The 19,888-nt window shown below is 38.6% G+C and overlaps 1 protein-coding gene across 1 annotated transcript in view; it reads right to left on the bottom strand.

Annotated features, from left to right (window-relative positions):
* The window catches only part of SRBD1 (S1 RNA binding domain 1), a 205,439-nt gene that overhangs the window by 89,231 nt on the left and 96,320 nt on the right, over window positions 1–19,888 (bottom strand). The window contains exon 15 of the mRNA XM_063302803.1: window positions 16,536–16,618. Within this exon, the coding sequence (XP_063158873.1) occupies window positions 16,536–16,618 (83 nt within the window). The remainder of the gene's footprint in view (window positions 1–16,535; window positions 16,619–19,888) is intronic.

Genomic DNA, 19,888 nt, shown 5'->3' with positions numbered 1-19,888 from the left:
GGGCTTCTAGTAGCAACTACAAATTTGCAAGCACTTGCAGACTTTGTACCTGTTTTGGAGGAGGAATGCAACCCCATCTAGAACAGGCAGGTTAATTGTCCCCAGTATCATGCACAATAATGCAGAATGTTTTACAGTGAAAAACGTAAGTAAATAAAGGCATACCTATTCAGATATATAGGGACTTCAAGTATCTCCCTCTTCAGAGGTTCAGTGAGTGACCAATAGGGAAAGAGGATTTTCTGTAGTGGTACCTCAAATATATTTGCTTAGCAGTGACTTTATCATCTTTTTGGGAAGTTCATTTAGCCTTCCTCTCTTCTGGCACTGTTCATGGCTGTTTTGCACACAACTTTGGACTGTTTTTAATTTTGGTATAGCATATCAATTGATATGGAAAGGAAAAGGCTACAGATGTATGCATGCTTTCTTAGGAGTAAGGACTTCACAGTGAATATTTGGGAAAAGAAAAGCAGCTGAGACAAAGAAACAAAGGAAAATGCTCCTCCCGCTCTTCTGCTTTGCCACCAGAACTCAGCAGGACTTTGAGTTTGGCTGCTCTTCTGCCACAATTTAGGATTATTATAAACCCACAGGATTGCTCTGTTCATGTTGCAGCCCTATTTCAAGCATATACACACAATAATAAAAATGGTATTTGTCAATGTATAAATGCAGATATAGACAGCAGTAGTTTGTTTTATTTTGAAAAAAATCAGAGTTCTGGTACCTATCCCTTCAGCTGGGGGCTTTAAGAGAATGTGATCCTATATTTTAAAAAGCTATGTAGTTTTTTTAAAACCATAAAAGGGATTTTAAATTAGGATTTCATTCATTTTGGCTTTTCTATGATTCTCTTTAAAGAATATGTTGTTTGATTCCATTTTATGTCTTAAGAAATATGCAGAGCAATGCTATGCCTGTTTACTGAGCAATAAAGCCCACTGCATTCAATTTGATTGCCGCTTTCTTTAAAAAAAGCTTTAAAAAACAAAACACGCTACTCATTCAATAATCATTGATAAAATAAAGTAACATTGTCAAATAATAGAAATAACATTTTAAGACCATTTTGCTTGCTTTGCTTTTTCTTATTTTGGTGAGCCAGACAAAACAAGTGTTTCCACTTCAACTCTAGAATTGGATGCTCACAAAAAACTGCCATAGGAGGCTTGCATACCAATAAAATGTGTGTCATAGTTTGATTGAGTGATCAATCACAACAACATTTATCAGAAGGCAAAATAGTGAGTTGTTCCTTGGCAGCCAATTATCTTTTGTCTTTTGTCTAGCAGGTGAACACAGTTCCAAATAAAGCAGTGGACCCTAGCTACGCAATATTTTTTATTTTCTAAGGAAGTTCACAAGGCCTGATGGCCTTGTGGGTATTCTTGAAAATAAAGGTAAGGCTAGTTAGCTGCCATCAAGTTAGAACTCACACCTGGCAATTGTATAGAAATTGTATAGGAACATACCTACTGTCAACACCAGCTGAAACCAGCCTCGGTAGAAAGGAGGGAAACCACTACAAAACAGTGCCTCCCATTTTCAATCCCATAAGCCAGTCCAACAGCATATCACAGTCAATGGCATTGAAAGCCGCTGGATCAAGGAGTACCTAAATGGATGTACCACCATCATCCCAACTCTGCCACAGGTCATCACCATGCATAATCAATGCTGTCTCTGTACTGTCTTCTTCTACTTTCCTTACTCCTGCTATGCATAGTAGGCTTTTTAAGGCTATCATCTGCTTATATCACATGTCCAAAACACAGAAGTTTCTACTTGCTCATCCTTGCCCTAAAGGGAGAGTCAGTCTTTATTTCAGCCAGGATTGATTGATTGGTTCTTCATGCTGTCCCTGGTACTTTTGTAAGTGTCTCCAGATCTGTAATTTGAGGGAATCTATTTTCTTTATCTTTCTGTTTCTCAGTGTTTACCTATTACAGTATAGCTGTACATTTCCACTGGAAAACATTATTTTATCTGTTCTGGTTTGTTGTTATAAAAGTATTCTTATCCTTTATGGGCCTGTCTAAATTTTTCATTGCCTTCCTCCATATTAATCTTTTCTTCACTATTCTAGCACACTATCATCTTTATTTATTCTTGAGTCCCAAAAAATAAACAATCGTCTTCACTTCTTCACCATCAGCTGTGAGTTCCCTAAGCACTTTGGTTGACATTACCTTGGCTGACATTTCACTTTCCAGTGTAACAACTTTTTATTAGTGTTTAATTTTTTTTAAAAAAGAATGAAAAGAATTTAAAAACAAATTAAAGTTAAATGAGATACAGAGTTTGGCAGGCACCAAAGGAAATGTCTATAGGAAAAGTGGTGCCCACATTATCTATCATTGTATGAGATGTTATGCATAAGGTTGTTGTGGGGAAAATAGGAGGAGGAAGGAGTAATTAGGTATGTTCACCGCCTTGAGTTATTTATAAAAACAATAAAGGTGGGATAGAAAATAAATAATAAATAAAGGAGAAAGCTTGCTGCCAGAATTGCGTCATCTAAAAATAATTACCTTATTATGGATATAATATGATGGCAGAACATTAAGAACAGCTGGTGAGACCAAGTTGCAGAGAATTCAATATAAATTATACTAGAGACAGATTCAGATGGAGTAAAGGAATATAAGAGACAGATGTTTCAGTAATGAAGATTTTCCTAAACAAGTAGTGGAGGTAAAAGAAATGAAAAAGATTTATAAAGCTGGGCAGTGGGTAGAGAAAAGAAATGTCCTCATATATGAATAGTCTTCTCTAGGGTTCAGGTTGAGCTGAGAGGTAGTCTTAATTTTTAAAAGTTCTAAATTGGCTCTAAAAAGTCTTATCAGTGAGGGAATTTATCACACATGACATCTGAAATTAGCCTTAAGTTATAATTAATTTAATTTAATTTATTGGATTTTGAGGTCATCCAACTCCAAAAAGACTCTGGGCGGCTTACAACATTTAAAATGCACAATTAAAGAAATGCGACTGCCTGGACAAAACCACATCAAATTCCCCAAATCTAGTACTTCTAAGCCTGTGTCCTTCCTGTTAAGTAGTATTCTAAGACTGGCATTTTACTATAAAAAATTAGTGCGGCACAAATAATATGGCACATTATTCCATTCTATTTGGTATTCTTATAATGCATAAATATCATTTTAGCTTAAAGTTCTACATCATATGTATGAAATCTGAATAATAAATTGAAGCAGAACCACCAAGGCTTTTTCTGTGTTATATCCAGGCCAACTCAAACTTAAATGAAACTACATAATCAGCTTTTTCAACATCTTGTAAATGGATGCAGCAAAATAAGTTATTTTGTCATATCCAAGCTGTCACCCATTAATATGTAGTGGAGAGATTGTTGAAATAATTTAAGAGTGATTGTATCTTAGCAGAAAGTTGGACCACCATATATTTGCTCATATCACCACTTAAGCCTTATGTCCCCTCCACAACTCTGCTTCTGTGAACTGTGTCCTCTAAGCCCTTATTGTGATGTATCTAGACTAGGGCAGTAAATTGGAGGATTGGTAAAAACTGGATGCTGCAGTCAAACCAACAAAAATGCTTTTATTAAAGCAAATCTACTATTGCATACTGTTCTAATTATTCAGATTCATTTATTTAGAAGACACTTCCCCCAAAATACTTGTCAATATATATTAATAATCTGAATTCTATCAAAGGGGGCATGAATATAATTTAAAGGTTGAAACACAATAAGCTGAATTCAAAGGTTTCCTTCTTCTAATGAAAACTAAAGTCATCTTTGAGTTGGGCTCTTCTCCTAGTCAGTTACATAGGAAATCATAGCCTCTGTCTAGGCCAGAGTCCTCTTTTGATATCAGGATAAAAGAATCACTGGTTCTAACCAATTAAAGAATCTATAATCTTCTACCTGGTTACCCTAATCTCATACAACCAAACTAAATATTTTAGGTTTTACTACGCTCTTGAAGTATCTTCATACTTGGGTTTTCGGGAATCTCCCTGTTTAATTATATAGTGGTGAACGTTTGTTGAACTAAAAACTGGAAGAAATGTAAAACAAAACAAAAAGAGAATTGGTGATTGCCCACAAGCATTATATTTGTGTAAATCAGAATAGGTTTAGAATAATCATCTGGATGACAGTAAGAATGACAGCATTTGTCTTAACCTTGTATGTATGCCATTGAGAAAATTCAAATTTGTTTTAATTTGAAGTCTTCCAAAGTTGAGGCCAACTCACTGAAGAAAAACACTAAACTATCTTTAACCCTGTGTCAACATATGATGCTACTGGGAATGGTAAGTGAATTAACTTTCCAAGGAAAATTAATTACTTATGACTTACAGTTGTAAAAGCAAACAACGTAATTCTGGATTAGGGCACATTTAATTTTTGTTTAAAATAGCGATTAATTTAATTTAATATAATTCATGGTATGTAATGAAAAGCAGAATAAAAAAATGAAATTTTAGACAACGACTGAGAAAAAAGTGTCTATTTATGTTGCTGATAGAAAAATAAGGATCAAAGATAATAATCACTGTATAATACAAAAAGTAGTTTCTACAACAGAGTGTTGTTGGGGAGAGGAGAACCCAGTTGCAAAGAACTTATGTTAGACATATAAAATCATGAAATAATTGTCTTAAAATACAATCAAAAGAAAAAGAAAAGAAAATGTGTGCTTTATAAAAACACTTGGTAGATGTGTTTTGTTATGGGCATTTAACACAAAGAGGGGTAGTCAAATTAATATGTTTGTGCATACATTGATAATGATTCTGAAAGTGTTTTTGACCCTGAGTGAGTGCAGCATCTCTCTGGAATTTACTGAAGTAGCCAGTAGTTTTTCAGGTTTCTGCATTAACTGGAAGAAAGATGCAGGCCCTTTAAGGAGTTGATCTACTGTATTAAAGTTAATGTGACTCTTAAAACAGTCAGATCTCTTTTTCATGCTCAACTTATTTACGTTTAATTATATTTTTGTTTTTACATTTATTTTTATCACAGTGAAGCTCAGATACCATCAAAGCAGGACTTCATACTACTTCATGAAAAGAACTAATTTTTGAGAAGCAGCATGCCATTCTTCCAAAATATCAAACCCGTACTGAGAGATTGTGGGGAAGCTGTAAAAGTAATATACTGTATCTTGATTTTATCTGAATATATTACAAAGTACTCCTTGACATTCTGATTAGCAATTCAGCTAAGTGTAGACAAGGGGGATGGGGGATGACTCAAAAACCATATTCTAAGAATGCTCATCAATGGCTCCTTATCAGACTTGAGATGAGGTGGAGTGAAGTGCCACAAGGATCACTCCTGGGTCCTCAGCTCTTCAACATCTATATCAATGACTTCAGTGAAGAAGCTGAAAGTATGCTTATCAAGTTTATAAACAGCAAAATTGGGTGGGATAGCTAATACTTAAGAAAAGAGGAATAAAATTCAAAGCAATATTCATAGGATATAGAAATGGGTTGGAAGTAACAACATGAAATTTAGTAGAGACAAATGTGAAAATTTTAAGATTTAGGAAACAAAAATCAAATGCATAGGTATAGGATGAGAATACCTGGATTGGTAACAGTATTTGTGAAAAAGGTCTTTGAACAATAGTTGATTGCAAGCTATGAGCCAGCAGTTTGTTTACTTTTTATAATTTTTATCGAGAATTTTTATTTGAATAAAAGAAAAATAAATATATAAAAGAAGAGAAAAAGAAAAGAAGAAAAGGTGCAGGAAACAATTAAGTTAAAAGGAAAAGACAGAAAGAAAAAAAGATAATTAAAGAAGTGACTTGACCTTCATTACAGCAGTTATAATCAAAATTAGTAACCCTCTTCCCTCTTAAATATAATAATAATCCCTTGTCCCCTTACTCAACACTTTTTCAATCATGCAGTCTAAAAATCATCATTTTAGCTCTTTCCATTTGCAGCAAAAAGTCCATGAAAGATTCAGTATTCCACAAAAGTACTTGTTAGTTTATCTTCCATTGAATTTCAGTATACCTCCATTTTATATACATAATCTTGCTGGCTGATGAAATAGTATCCTCTTCTATGAATTTATTATCCATCATAAACGAATATATTCTTCTGGAGTGATCCAACAATCCTGTCCTCCCTTCTATAACTTTCACTCCCTTTAATAAAAACCATTTTTCTTTATTTCAAATTTGTAATCTATAAAAGGGAAGTAAAAAATAAAAGAGAGACTTTTTCCCACATGTCTGTAACACTTTAGTACCTTTCAGTACTCCATACTTCTGTAAGCATGTGATCTTCTCAGAACTTAATGTTTTCTTTCTTTTTCTACTTATCTTTTTGTTTAACACAGCCAATCCAAATTTAAACATTCTTCTTTCCCACGAAGATATATATTCTCTGCTTTGACTGAATTTTTTAATAAGTGGTACTTAATTGTATTGTTTACTTAATTAAAAAAATACTATAAATGAAGCAATATTCCAAATTTAACTGTCCCTTTAGTCCATTTTTCAACTTTCTTACTCCAAAATCCCAGTCGGCGTTTTGCATTTAATCCTTTTTAAATCTTTGTAACTGGTTCCTTTTTACTTTAATCTTTCCCAGATTGAAGGTACACTCACCCAGGTGGCATTAGGTGCTCTGCTGCTCTGAAGGCCGCAAGGAACTGCCCCCTGGAGGTCATGTGGGTGATCTCATGGCTTCTCCTTGTCCAGAGAAGCTCTGTTAGCTCGGGCATATCGAGCCCGAGCTGTCGGTCTTTGCCTCTGCATCATCCCCCTGCTTCATGGAGACGTGCTAATCTGCCATGTTTCCACTGGAAGTTGCAAACTATGAGCCAGCAGTTTGAAGTGGTTGCAAAAGGGAGAAATGGAATTGTAGGCTTAATCAACAGGACCTCAGTTTCATATCAGGGGGAGTAACAGTTCAACTTTATTTTGCCTTGGTCAGATGCAATCTATATCCAGTTCTTGGCACTGCACTTCAAAAGTTGTCAGCCTTAGCAGGTGGACCAGACAGGAAACACATCCAGATAAGCTAATTCTGCTTTACTGTAAAGCTGCGTTAACAGAATCTTACAAGTCTGAAAGTACAATTCTCCTGCCATCTCCTTTATAGCCCCCAAAATTAGGAAGGGTCCTTTCCAGATAATAACTGGAACAATTGCTGTAGAGAATGGCAGTTTAAATATACAACTAATATTTTTGCTGTGTTTACTCTAAAACAGTGCCCTGCATACTAACCATTTTTCTATCCACTATTTTACAAATGAATCACAAAGACAGCAAAAGCCATATGAAGCCAAAGACGTTCTAAATTAATTATAAATTCATTTTTCTTATCAATACTACAAGAGTGAAGAGGTCCTTCTGTCACTTTCATGTGCAAAAGGTATCTCTTCATTTGTCTGTCCAGTTTTCTTTGTTGTCTTAAATGGTAGTACTTCCAAAGGCAATGACAATAGTAATAGCAATAATAATAATGTTTGCCTAGTGCTTAAAAAGGAGAGCCAGGTTAATGTAGTGGTTAAGGCACCAGGTTAGAAACCGGGAAACCATGAATTCTAGTCCCACCTTAGGCACAAAGCCAGCAGGGTGACCTTGGGCCAGTCATTCTCTCTCAGCCCTAGGAAGGAGGCAGTGGCAAACCACTTCTGAAAATCTTGAAAAAAAAACTGCAGGGACTACTCTAGGCAGTTGCCAGGAGTCGAGGAGGAGGGGAGACACCAGGAGAAAGTGAGTTCTTTCAAAGTGCCACTACAAAAAAACTCTCTCCGGTAAATGTACCCCACCCCTCAGCTTGAACAGCAAAAGTATCCACTGTCCTCAAAGGCCTAAATATATTAGTTACAGCTTTTCTATTCTGCAATGTTTCAACAGTTATTATTTATTAAATGTATATGCCACCTGACTCCCGGTGACTCTGGGCAGTTTACAAAACGTTAAAAAAACATTTAAAACAAAAAAAACATAAAGCCAAAAAAAAAAAAAGAGTCAAAGATGGCAAAGATATCTAACCCAGATGGGAACATTGAAAAAGAAGAAAGGCTTCAATCACACTTGCCAAAGAGCCAGGTCTTCAGGGCCCTTTGAAAAACCAGTAGGGTGGGGGCCATTGGGATCTCAGGGGAATCTCATTCCAGAGGGCAGGCACTGCTACAGAGAAGGTATTCTTCTGGGGTCCTGACAGATGGTATGGTTTAATTGAAGGAACCTGGAGTGCGCCAATCTGCCAGGTTGGATCATCAAGGCAGACAATATGGGAGACATGCGGTCCCTCAAGTAACCAGGTCCTATGCCATCTTTAAATCATTGTGCACTCTTAATATTTCATTACCTGTGCGATACAACTTTCGTAATAAGTAGCCAAAAGTGTATTTGGGGTAAGCACAAATGCTGTATGCAGTTCTATGGTGTTGCATAAGAGGGATTTCATGCAAATCCTAACTGCCTATCACCGGCTTGGCACTAGCACTTGATTTTATATTGGGTGTTAGAGAAGAAAACTTGTTTCTCAGGAGTGAAGAATTCAGGGCTTCTCAGTGTGATCTCATGCTGCTTTAATCAGCTCATTCATGGTACTAAAATGTGTAAAGACTTAGAGGAAATTAAAACTGAATCTCCCAAAGTCAGTTAAAAGGGAAGTGGTGTTCCCTTAACTTTTAATAGGTTTCCAACCCTTTCCATCTATGTTTGTTCTCTCTGATTGATCTACTGTGTGCCATCAAGTCAGTGTCAACTCTTAGTGACCACATAAATAGATTTTCTCCATGGTGATCTGTCCCCAACCTGGCCCTTCAAGTCTTCCATCACTACTGTAACTGAGTCCATCTACCTTGCTGCTGGTTGTCCCCTTCTCTTTCCTTCACCTGTCCCAGCATTAGATCCTTCTCCAGAGATCTGGGTCTTCACATAACGTGTGCAAAGTAAGATGATTTGAGCCTGGTCATTTGTGCCTTGAGTGAGAATTCTTGGCTGATTTGTTCAATGATCCATTTGTTTTTCTTGGCTGTTCACAGTTCTCTATTTGTTCTATCTATCTATCTATCTATCTATCTATCTATCTATCTATCTATCTATCTATCTATCTATCCACCCACCCACCCACCCACCCACCCACCCACCCACACACCCACCCACACAAACATCTCAAAAGCTGGACTATAAAATATCCAGTTTTATTTTACAATAGTTACTGTTGCAGAACAAAATATCTAAGATAAAAGAATGGAAGAAGGAGGGGAAGGCAAAAAAAAAAAAAGCAAGAGGAGAAGGTATGGCATTACCCACACTGTATTCATGTTAAGTATTCAGGATCATGAAGCAATAATGGAACCAGTGAAGGGTCTGTGTGTTCAACTGCTTCCCTTTAAGAAGCCTACATTTTGAAGCATTATTCACAGATTTTATTTGACACAAAATGCTGAGCTTACATCTGGAATGAACTATGCTTCCATTCTAGGGTTTGAAAAATTATGCATTTTATCTTTCATATATTTCAAAGATGATAATTTCAAATGTGTTAAGGAGAAAAGATCGCAGAGTACAGAACATAGAGGAATGTATTGCTAAAAGAATTTATATTTTGTCTGCATATGGCTAGTCAATAAAATCTACTGAGGCAACTTTAGAATAGTATATATTCTTACTCATGTTAAATAGATGGTATAGGAAGCACCGTTGTGCTACTCCTTTCCATTAAGTAGTTTTATGGTAACACAGTAAACTCTTGGCCACGTAAATTGGAGCATACTGGCATGATTTTAAGTCTTCTGATTTTATTTACAGGATGAATGTGCAGGAGCTGGACTTCTGTGTTTTCTACACTATAATGGTATAATTAAATAACAGAAGAAACAAATATCTCCCATTTAAATCCTCAAGCATCAGATGCTTCTCTGTACTATTTTAAATACAGATTTTTAAAAGCCAAAACCTTAATTTAGCAGCACTATAAGTAGCAATGGTAGTATGTATGTTCAAAATTTGGTAACAGGAACAATATTAAAAAGTCCAGATTTTACTTTAAAAAATCAAATACGTTTTTAGGTCTTAGGACTAAATTTTATCTGGGGATTATGAAAATGATCCAATACAAATAAGACACCAAATTTGGGAAGGTTGGTTTTCCAGACATTAGACATTTTTCCAGAACATCTTGCAAAGCCATTTAAAGTTCATTTTTCTTTTACTTCTCAGAAGGCCAACATCCTTGCTTAGGATGTTACTGAAGCAATATGTTAAAACAAAAGTGATGCAAGAATTTTCATTAATGCATCTTTCACATTTTAAATAAGCTTATCAGGCTAGTGTGAACAAATAATAATTGCCATGTTCTCCTCAGAGTTTCTCTTGCAACTAAAATGCAAACAAATGTAGACTTTATGACAGAGATGTTCCCACATGGGTCATGCCCATGATTGGAAGGGAAATCAGCACAAGTTGCACACATCATTGCCCCCCCCGTTTTTTTAGATCACCATACATGGCAGAATACACAGACAGTTTCCTACTCTATGACCTTCCTATGTTGGCATCAAGTGTAATTTCTGTAATTCTCATCAAAATTGGAAAGAAAAAGCTTTGGAACCAAACAGCAATTATCAAACAGAGCATCTTTGCTTCTACCTCAGAACGGGTTTATCCAAGTCTTCCTCCTCTTTTTATCCTTAAACTTTTCTGTTGAAAACGAATAACTAAGTATATTTAAAGGAAGAAAGGTCATAATCACTTAATACTTTTCTTTTTAGATTTGTTCTGTGCCCGAGGATAATCACTCCTTTGACACACAAGTTGAACAATTTGTCTCTGAAAGTGCCATTGCTCTGAATGCTCTGCTGGTTCACAATTCCTTTACATCACTGAGCATGCATCTTACATATCTTCTGCAGTGATACTTTATTTAAAAACTTCTGACAAGAGATTTTGGTTACCTAAAGCTATTATTTATTCTGTGCTGTCACTGGAAGAGTGGAGAGAAACCACAAGGCACACTTGTCATTGTGCCCACATCAGAAAGTGTATTTCATTTCACCACATTATCTTCTCAAAAAGACCCTATATAACCTTTGTAACACTGGAAGATGCTCTGATGAGGTTCAAATCAACATTATAGCAAATGTCGAGAAGCACATCACACATATAAGGTTCTTCCTCTTATTTTTTGATTCATGTACTCCTGTAAGATTTTGACTCTCCTAACACAAAATCAGTATCTACTACCTAACATAGGCAGTAGATACTGATTATGAACAGAGACCAAGTATTCATCCTTCTGAACCATCAAATGCTCAATTTCTACATTAAATTATTTATCATGTTACAGTCCACATTTGCCCATACAGGACTTCTAGAATTGCATTTTCTGTTTTCTGATTAAATAAATGTGAGATACTTTCCTTAGTATCTTACAACTAAGAATAACTTATCTTTTCCAGATCTCTGGACACGCGACAGCAACACTTGCAGGGGTGAAGATCTATACCTTACAGCAGTCCAGCCAGCCACCATGGCCCAGCAGTGAGGTATATAAAGAGTTACAGTTCAGTAATATCTGGAGAATCACACCTGAGAGTCACCCAATCCTTGAAGCTTGGAACTACTAAATAGGTCAAAAAAGTGTGAATAATTCTCACACAATTTATTTGGGAACACACTATGATTTCTTGCTAAACATAGTCAACTGGGCAAAAACAATCTTTGATGGGGTGGCCTCAGGATGACAATGGGTGAGCAGCTCTGAATCTATACCCTCTGTTTTATTCTCTTCTCTTCTATTTTATCTTTCAACTTGCTATTTTCATTTTTATATACTTTTAATTTACTTTTTATAAACTGTAATGCCTGGGAGGTCATCTATCTGCTCCAGCTACAATTCAATAGCTACAGTATAAAACAAGACTGAAGAATGGGAAAAAGGAAGAAGAGACAGCATGTATATTCCACAACACAGATTACACCCAAGTCTTTGAAGCAGCAGAAAATGGATGAATATACAATAAACAATTTCAGTAACTCTGACCCTACTTGCTCTCCAGATAGACATAACACTTATAACTGTTATAACTCTTTGAAATGGAATCTACAGATAATAATTGAAAGGCAACTGTCAGCCTCCCCAGGTAGACCAGACAGGAAGCACAACCAGATGAGCTAATTGTACTTTACTAGAAGGGTACATGAACAGAATCTTGCAAGTCTGAAAGTACAAATCTTCCACTGTCTCTTTTACGGCCTGATAAATTAGGGAGGTTCCTTTCTGGGTTTCTTTCTCTGCCCGTTATGCAGCTGCAGGCTGTATCCTTTCTTATCTGATTGTTCCCTAGGCAGCATCTCTCCCCCCACCCTCACTGCCATTTCCCAAGGTCACGCCTGCAAACCATTACATCAACAGCTTATAGAACTTGCTTCTTTCCTGGTAGAGGATAGCCCGCTCCCCAGACTGCTGCTGTTTGTTCAGCAGCTGCATTGCTTATGCAAGATGGGGACCTACTAAAGGAGTCCTTTGTAAAGTATACTGAACGTCACCCAAACAGAACAGCAGAAGCTGTAAAGACACCTGCTGCTCATACCAACAAGAAACAAGCAGCTAGCAGGGAATTCAAAGCTGACTCCACTCCTGAATCTACTAGGAGAGAAAGAAATAACTGTGGAGGGCTTAACTCTCAAGCACAAAAAGGGCAGAGATGAGTTAAGTGCAATTATTACTTACAGACCAATCAGATCACTCTGCAGATTTCCAACACTAGAGTGAACAGAGGGCGATGGGACTTCAAAAAGGCAGCTATTTTGTCCTTGAGCAAGCTGCTCCGTTGTGAAAGCTATTTGTTAGATCTACTACATGCCGAATGGCTGCCATCTAGAAGAAGCTGCATGCGAATTCTGCTAACATTTAAGCAATCTACAGTCCGTAGCATGCTTTTCAAAATGAAGCTGTTCCTGAGCATTTCTTAATATTCCCAGTACATGTCTTCTGTTCAGAGAAAGCTAGCCTGCTTTTTGATCAGTCTTCCCAAGAGTGCTTGCATGGGCGACCTTGAGATCTCTTCCCAGACTCCTGTTCATCACAGACCAACTGGCAAGGCATACAGTGATCTTACATTCTGATCATATGTCCCACCCACTGCATCTGGGCTCTGATAATCAGGGACTCAATACTGGTGGACTCCAGGCGGTCCAAGACCTCCAGGTTGGAGATACAGTCTTGCCAGTGAATGCCAGGGATAGAGCGGAGAGCACACGTGTGGAATTTCTCCAGTTGTTTGATGTATCATCAGTACAGGGTGCAGGACTCACATCTATATGGGAGAGAAGGGATAACCACAGCTCTGTAAACTTTCAGCTTTGTGGAGATACGGCTGTTGTGTTGATTGAGCACTCTAGTGCGCAGCCACTCCAGAGACTGGCTGGCCTTGCTGATCCTGGAGTCAATTTCTTTGTCCAAAGACCCATCGCTTGAGATGATGCTTCCTAAGTATTTGAAGCTGTTTACATTTGTCAGCTAGGTGTTGTCAACAGTGATTTTTGGTTCTACCGGGTTTGTATTTGGCACGGGTCGGTGAAGCACTTCAGTCTTATTCAGGCTGATAGGACAAAGAGCATAGCAACATCTGAGAATTTGTTCAGCATCAACTGTAGATCACTGTCTTTGTGCACCAGGAGCACGCAGTCATCAGCAAAGAGGGTTTCTTGAATGACGGTATGGAGACCCTTTGTCCGGGCATTCAAGCGGCGAAGATCAAAGAGTGAACCATCCAATCAGTACCTGATGTACACTCCCTCCTTCAGACCTTGGACAGCACATGACAACATGCAAGTGAAGAATAGATTGAACAGAATTGGGGCTAGCACACAACTGTGCTTCACCTGATTGGAAATGGCAAATGCAGCTGACATAGCACCATTGTAAAGGACCTGTCCTGTCATTCCATCATGGAGCAATTGAATAAACTTCCTCGGGCATCCATAACATCTCAGGATGATCCAGAGAGCCTCCCTTTTTACAGTGTGAAATGCCTTTGTCAGGTCAATGAAGACAGAGTAAAGAAGCTTGTTCTGCTAGATACACTTCTCCTGAGCTTGCCTCATGGCAAATATCATGTCTGCTGTACTCTGTTCTGGCCAAAAGCCACATTGCACCTCTGGGAGGTTCCTTTCCGAGACAGTGACAAGTCTGTTCAGGAGAATGCAGGGAAAAATCTTGCCTGCGATGGATAGCAAGTGTGATACCCCTGTAGTTTCTGTAGTCTGATTTACTTCCCTCATTTTTATAGAGCCACAAAGAGGGCATCGCAGAAGTCATCAGGCATCTCCTCTGTGAACCAAATGTCTTCCAAGATGTCTTGGAACACCTGTAAGGCATTTGGGTCTAGTGCTTTATAGATCTCAGCAGGAATGCCATCCTGCCCTATTGCTTTATTTGAGTTCATCTGCGAGATAGCTTTCTTGATCTCATCAGCAGAGGGAGGCATGTCCAGGGCATCCAAGACTGGCAGCTGAGGAATCTGCTGTAAGACATCAGGATCAATTGTGGGCGGCCTATTGAGTAGGCTGGAAAAGTGTTCAGCCCAGCAGTTTTTCAGTCCTTCCTGATCTTTGATCGGGCTCAACCCATCAGATGACAGCAAGAGGGAGCATCCTGACTTAGAAGGACCATAAACTGATTTTATGGCACTGAAGAACTCTCTGGTAGCATGCATGTCTGCTTAGTGTTCCACCTGCTCAGCCTTCCTCTGCCTCCAGTCATCCTGCATTTCTCACAGTTCTGCCTGTACTTTGGACTGCAGGTGTTTAAACTTCTCTTTCTTTGAGACAAATGATGGATTGTTCTGTCAGTCTGCATAGGCCTTGTTCTTGGCCTGGAGGGCTGCTGAAATGGTCTTATGGTTTTCATCAAACTGGTCTTGATGCACCTGGGTTTTCAGTCCGAGTACAGTTGTTGCAGTCTACATCTTTAAACTGTGTCCACTTTTCAGAACAGGTTCCTACAAGTGGTAAATTGCCAGAGAGTTTTTCATTAAGTACATCTTGAAAACGTTGGACTTGGCCTGGATCTTGCAGTCTGCTGATGTTGAATGACATTCTGACAGTCCTTGGTTGCTTACGATGTAAAGCAGCTATGTGCAGGTTGAGGACTGACCAGACCAGCCTGTGATCTGTCCAGCACTCAGCACCTTGGCATGGCCCAGGTGATGGTGATGTCTTTAAGGTCACACTGATGTACTATGATATAGTCAAGTAGGTGCCAATGTTTGGACATGGGATGCATCCAAGTTGTTTTGTACTTGTTTGCCAAGTCTGATGCACAGGCTGATGCAATGTTAGTGATGCACAGGCTGTGCTCGGCACACTTGCTCAAAAGCAGCAGGCTGTTATTGTTTAATTTTCCCACCCTATGTCTCCCAAGGACTCCATCCCAGTTGTCACTGTCTGTCCCCATCCTAGCACTGAAGTCGCCAAGAATGAGTTTGTCGCTGGTGGGGGTTGTTTGAATAATCTAGTCCAGGTCCTCATAGAAACCTTCCTTGTCTTTGTCTGGACTTATGAGAGTTGGTGCATAGATGCTGACAATGATGATATACCGTGTCAGCCCTCCCAGGTAAACAGACAGGAAACACAACTAGATGAACTAATTCTGCTTTGTTGTAAGGCTACATTAACAGAATCTTGGATGTCCGAAAGTACAAATCTCCCTCCCTCCTATTTATCGCTTGAGTGGTCAGGATGGGTCTTTCCTAAGTTTCTTCTTTAGACCGTTACCCTCTCATAGACTTCCTTTCCTTTTGTCTTATCATTACCTAGGTAGCATCTCTTCCTTCTCTTCTCCAAGGTCATGCTCACATTCTATCACATACCGGGACTTGCTGAGAGGAAAGCGGAATTTCATAATATGGGTAGAGGAGAGATGCTCCTCTGCAGAGCAGAGCAGTTTTGATTGCAAAACCTACTCCTTGAGTCCTGTGGTCAGTCTGTGGTTTTCCTTTCCAAAAGAACATATATCCACCTGCTGCTTCCTATAATGAACCCTCATCTGCAAGCCTGGCCTGAGTGCAGTAATGTCAATGCCATAGAAGAAGTATGAGTGCTGTTCGTCTTTCAGGCCTTGACACTTATCTCTATCCAGTAAATATTAGAAGAGACCCACAAATATTAGATGAGAGAAGACTGCAGAAAAGGACCGATACCGATAGACTGAGTTGAGAATCTTACAGCCTTTTCCAAAGAGACTTTAAACAACTCAAAACAACCACTGCAGCCATGTAAGAGAAAAAGATTTGCAGATCAAGTTACAGGCCTGATCGGATGTTTTTAATAGACAATAAATGTGGCTGCAACTATTGCTAAGCCTCAGTCTTAATATTTAAACCCAGGATTTTTTAAAAAAAATAAAGAAGGATTTATAAATATTTATTACCATTCCACAAATCTTTTAAAAAGATATATAACTAGCTGACACTTAATTACCAAGCACTGTCTCAATACTGTTTCATATTACATTTGATTGGGCTTAGACTAAAATGATCAACATTGCCTTACCTGGTACATTCCAATTCCAATATGTTTGGGCTCAATTTTTACTAGCTCGGCTAATGGGTCTTGCACACGTCTTGCAATGGAAACTGGGGGAAAAAACAGAGCAAGAAATGGTATTCTGTGAAATGCAGGACTAATAAAATGCTTTTAATTAGGTTTGCTTAGTGGAATGAATTTTCATTCTGTTCTTTACTGCACAAAAAATAAAGCTGTAGTGTAAGTGAAAATAAAGTCTCAAATGAGAAAATGCATATTGTGGTGAGTATGAGTGGCATGTTTTCATCAATTTAACTTGAAAAAAATCTTGCTAGCCGTGTACAGTGAAAAATAAGAGTGATTATACTGTAAGAATGCAAACAATACATTAAGAGGACCACATACTGCAATAATCAAGTACTAACATTAATTAGTTTAGGCAAATTATATAAGCAGTTGGAATTTTTGTGTTTTCTCATTGTCTCTCTTTCAACATATATTTTCTCTCACTCCCTGTCTCCTCAACTCATACAGCTTACAATATACCAACATAAATTGCCACAAAGGGAAAGGCCAGACATAAAAAATAATTTTTACAAAAAAACAACACTGAAAATCTGTGCTACATGGCCATACATGACAGTAGACAATTAAAAATGTAAAACAACAACAACAACAACAAACCTGTTTTCATTGTACTGACTCAATCAATTAAATCAGTACAAAGGGTTGTTGGGAGTCAGGCGGCATATGAATTTGATGAAATAAATAAATAAAATGGATTCTAAGGAACTAACCTCTTTTAAATTGAATATTAATTACAAATTTTTCACATTGGATTATGGAAATGTTACAAACATGTTCTGCTTACTTTAAATTGGTGCATCAAATAATGTGTATAGGAATTATGCTTTTGAAAAACTGCTATTTTTCAGCATAAATTGTTTCATGCTCTCTATGTTATCAGTTTCATTATAGCTAAATATAACCTTGATTTACATACATTATACTGAAATAATATTTATGGATCATCCACATAGTGCAGGTGATCTCCCTTGGCATATGAATTGCATATATTAATAAGTATGCCTGGGTGACAGGGTTGTTATGAGTAGAGTTATTGGGGGGGGGGGTTGGATATTCAGCACAAACATGCTCTTCTGTGATTGACAACAATACTTGGGGGTACAGAGGGATATTGTTGTGAGTTGTAGACAAGATTTTTTAGATTAGATTAGTTAGGTGAAGAGCTACAGTTTGCAGTCACAGAAGTCCTCAGAGCTTGAAGACGGTTGAAGAGCAAAAGGATGGACAGCATGAGGATGGAGATCAGAGAATGGAGGTGGCAAAGGGGAAGGAGTAGAAAGGTAGTGGACAAAAGATAGGAAAGGAAGAGAGAGATGTGAATAAGGGGAGCAAGATGACAATAAGATATAGTTGGGTAGAGACAACAGGGGTAGAAGTTTCTGAAGAAGAGTGTATTGCAGAGTGTTGAATGAAGGAGAGAAGGCTGGAAATTGGTGGACTTGGACGCTAATGGTAAGTAAGGAAAATTGTTGGGAAAAGACCTAATTGTATGGAGAGAAGGAAAAGAAAAAAGCAGGATTTCATAGTGGAGATCTGGCAACAGCTGCAGCTGTAATGTTGAGCAATCTGAAGAATGACTATTAGGATACTAGTCATTGGGAAAGCACCAGTGAAGGAGAAACAGGGACAAAGGCTGCTGATACCTCTTTCAATGAGATAATGGGAAGATAATGGTATAATAGAGGCCATGTGAAGACCGGTTGGATCTGAAGTTGGATTGTCAAACCAAAGGCTGCCAGATGGGAGATTAGCAAGGTTACTAATTTTGTGAATGCTGCCACAATGTCTGTTGCTGAGCCTGCCAGTGTAGCTAAGGTCATGAGAAGAAACTCCCATTGGAAGAATATACTGTCATCGCTCTCTGCTTGACATGACTGCCTCTACGGACTCACCAGGGAGTTGGTGGAGTCAGCTGTAAGGGGGGTGTTGTTGTTTGGAAAGTAGGAAAGTAGAAGGCCTGGCAGACATGGCCGTGGATGCCTATCATGCTTCTTGGGGTGGAGTGATAGTGGAGACTGGGGATTGCTTCTCTGGAAGTCTGAGGGTGGTCTAGGAAGAAGGGCAAGGAATACGTAAGGCAAAGGACAAAGAGAAAATGTGAGAGGCAGAGAGCGGCATCACAGGTCTGGTGTCTGTCTCACCATTCCAGAGGAAAGGAAATGGACAATTTGATGCTTCTACCCCTGTTACTTCATTTCTGGAGCCAGGAATCCAGATTGCCAGGAGCCCCAGCCTCAAATCATAGTTGGTGAATATCAGATCTACTAGTAATAAGACTGCTCATCCACAACTTGGTAGTGGATGATTAAGTAATTATGGCATGCATTACCAAAACCTGGTTAAGTGAGGGCAGAATATGACCCTATTTGAGATTTGCTTTCCCAAATTTCAGGCATTTTGGCAGCCACAATTCTGAGGTGGGGTTGGGGGGGGGTGTGGGATGACACAGATCCTTCAAGACATCTTTGTTTTGACCAGACACTTAAGTTCCACAGGTGACAGGATGTTAATTTCTGTATGTTTAGGTGAGCTGCAGGTAAAAGTTAGGCATTCTGCTGGTGTATTGTCCATCCTGTTTCCCAGTAGTGTCCCTTCCTGAACTCCTGAACTTCATTGCAGGGCTGGTGCTGGAAACCACCAAACTTGTCATGCTGGAGAATTATAATCTCCATGCTCTGGGAAAAATTTTGGGACAGTTTAGGGTTTCATGGCTTCCATGAGCTTGTTTCATATTATCTCTGACTCAGCCTGTACAGGCAGAAAATCTTAGTTTCAACTCAGAGCAGTTGACTTGTGATTTGAAGATGGAGGAGGTTAGAGCTAGTTTTTTTGTTGTGGTCAGATGAATCAATCAGTCAACCAATCAACTAACTTTATTTTGATCACTTTCTGGTTAATATATATGCAGCTTCTCTTCTGTGACCTTTGCAAGGGTGGAAGATCAGTTAAGATGGTCTGCTCCAGGTGTTATTAACTTCCAGCAAGCACCAGAGGATTTCCCAATTCCACCATACACCCAGTAATGGTTTCCAAGTAGCTTCTCTTTGTGTGCCTATCCCAGGAAGCTGCTTGTTTTACCAAAGGACTCCAGGAGATGATGCAAATCAATTGATACCTGGGGCTCCTGTGGAGGAAGGCAAGGAGTGATATGACCAAATACTGGTAAGAGCTCACGTTCAGGCCTGTTCTGTGGGCAATAAGAACAGCAAAGCTTTATAAATCTCCACACATTGTCTGGTATCAGTAATTAGGGTAGTCTGTTCATTGTTGGGGAGGGGGGGGTAGGAATAACC

The sequence above is a fragment of the Candoia aspera genome, chromosome 1 (genome assembly GCF_035149785.1).
Source record: "Candoia aspera isolate rCanAsp1 chromosome 1, rCanAsp1.hap2, whole genome shotgun sequence".
Classification (NCBI taxonomy): domain Eukaryota; kingdom Metazoa; phylum Chordata; class Lepidosauria; order Squamata; family Boidae; genus Candoia; species Candoia aspera.
Note: the sequence above shows the minus strand (reverse complement) of the source record. Positions and strands in the feature narration are given on the sequence as shown.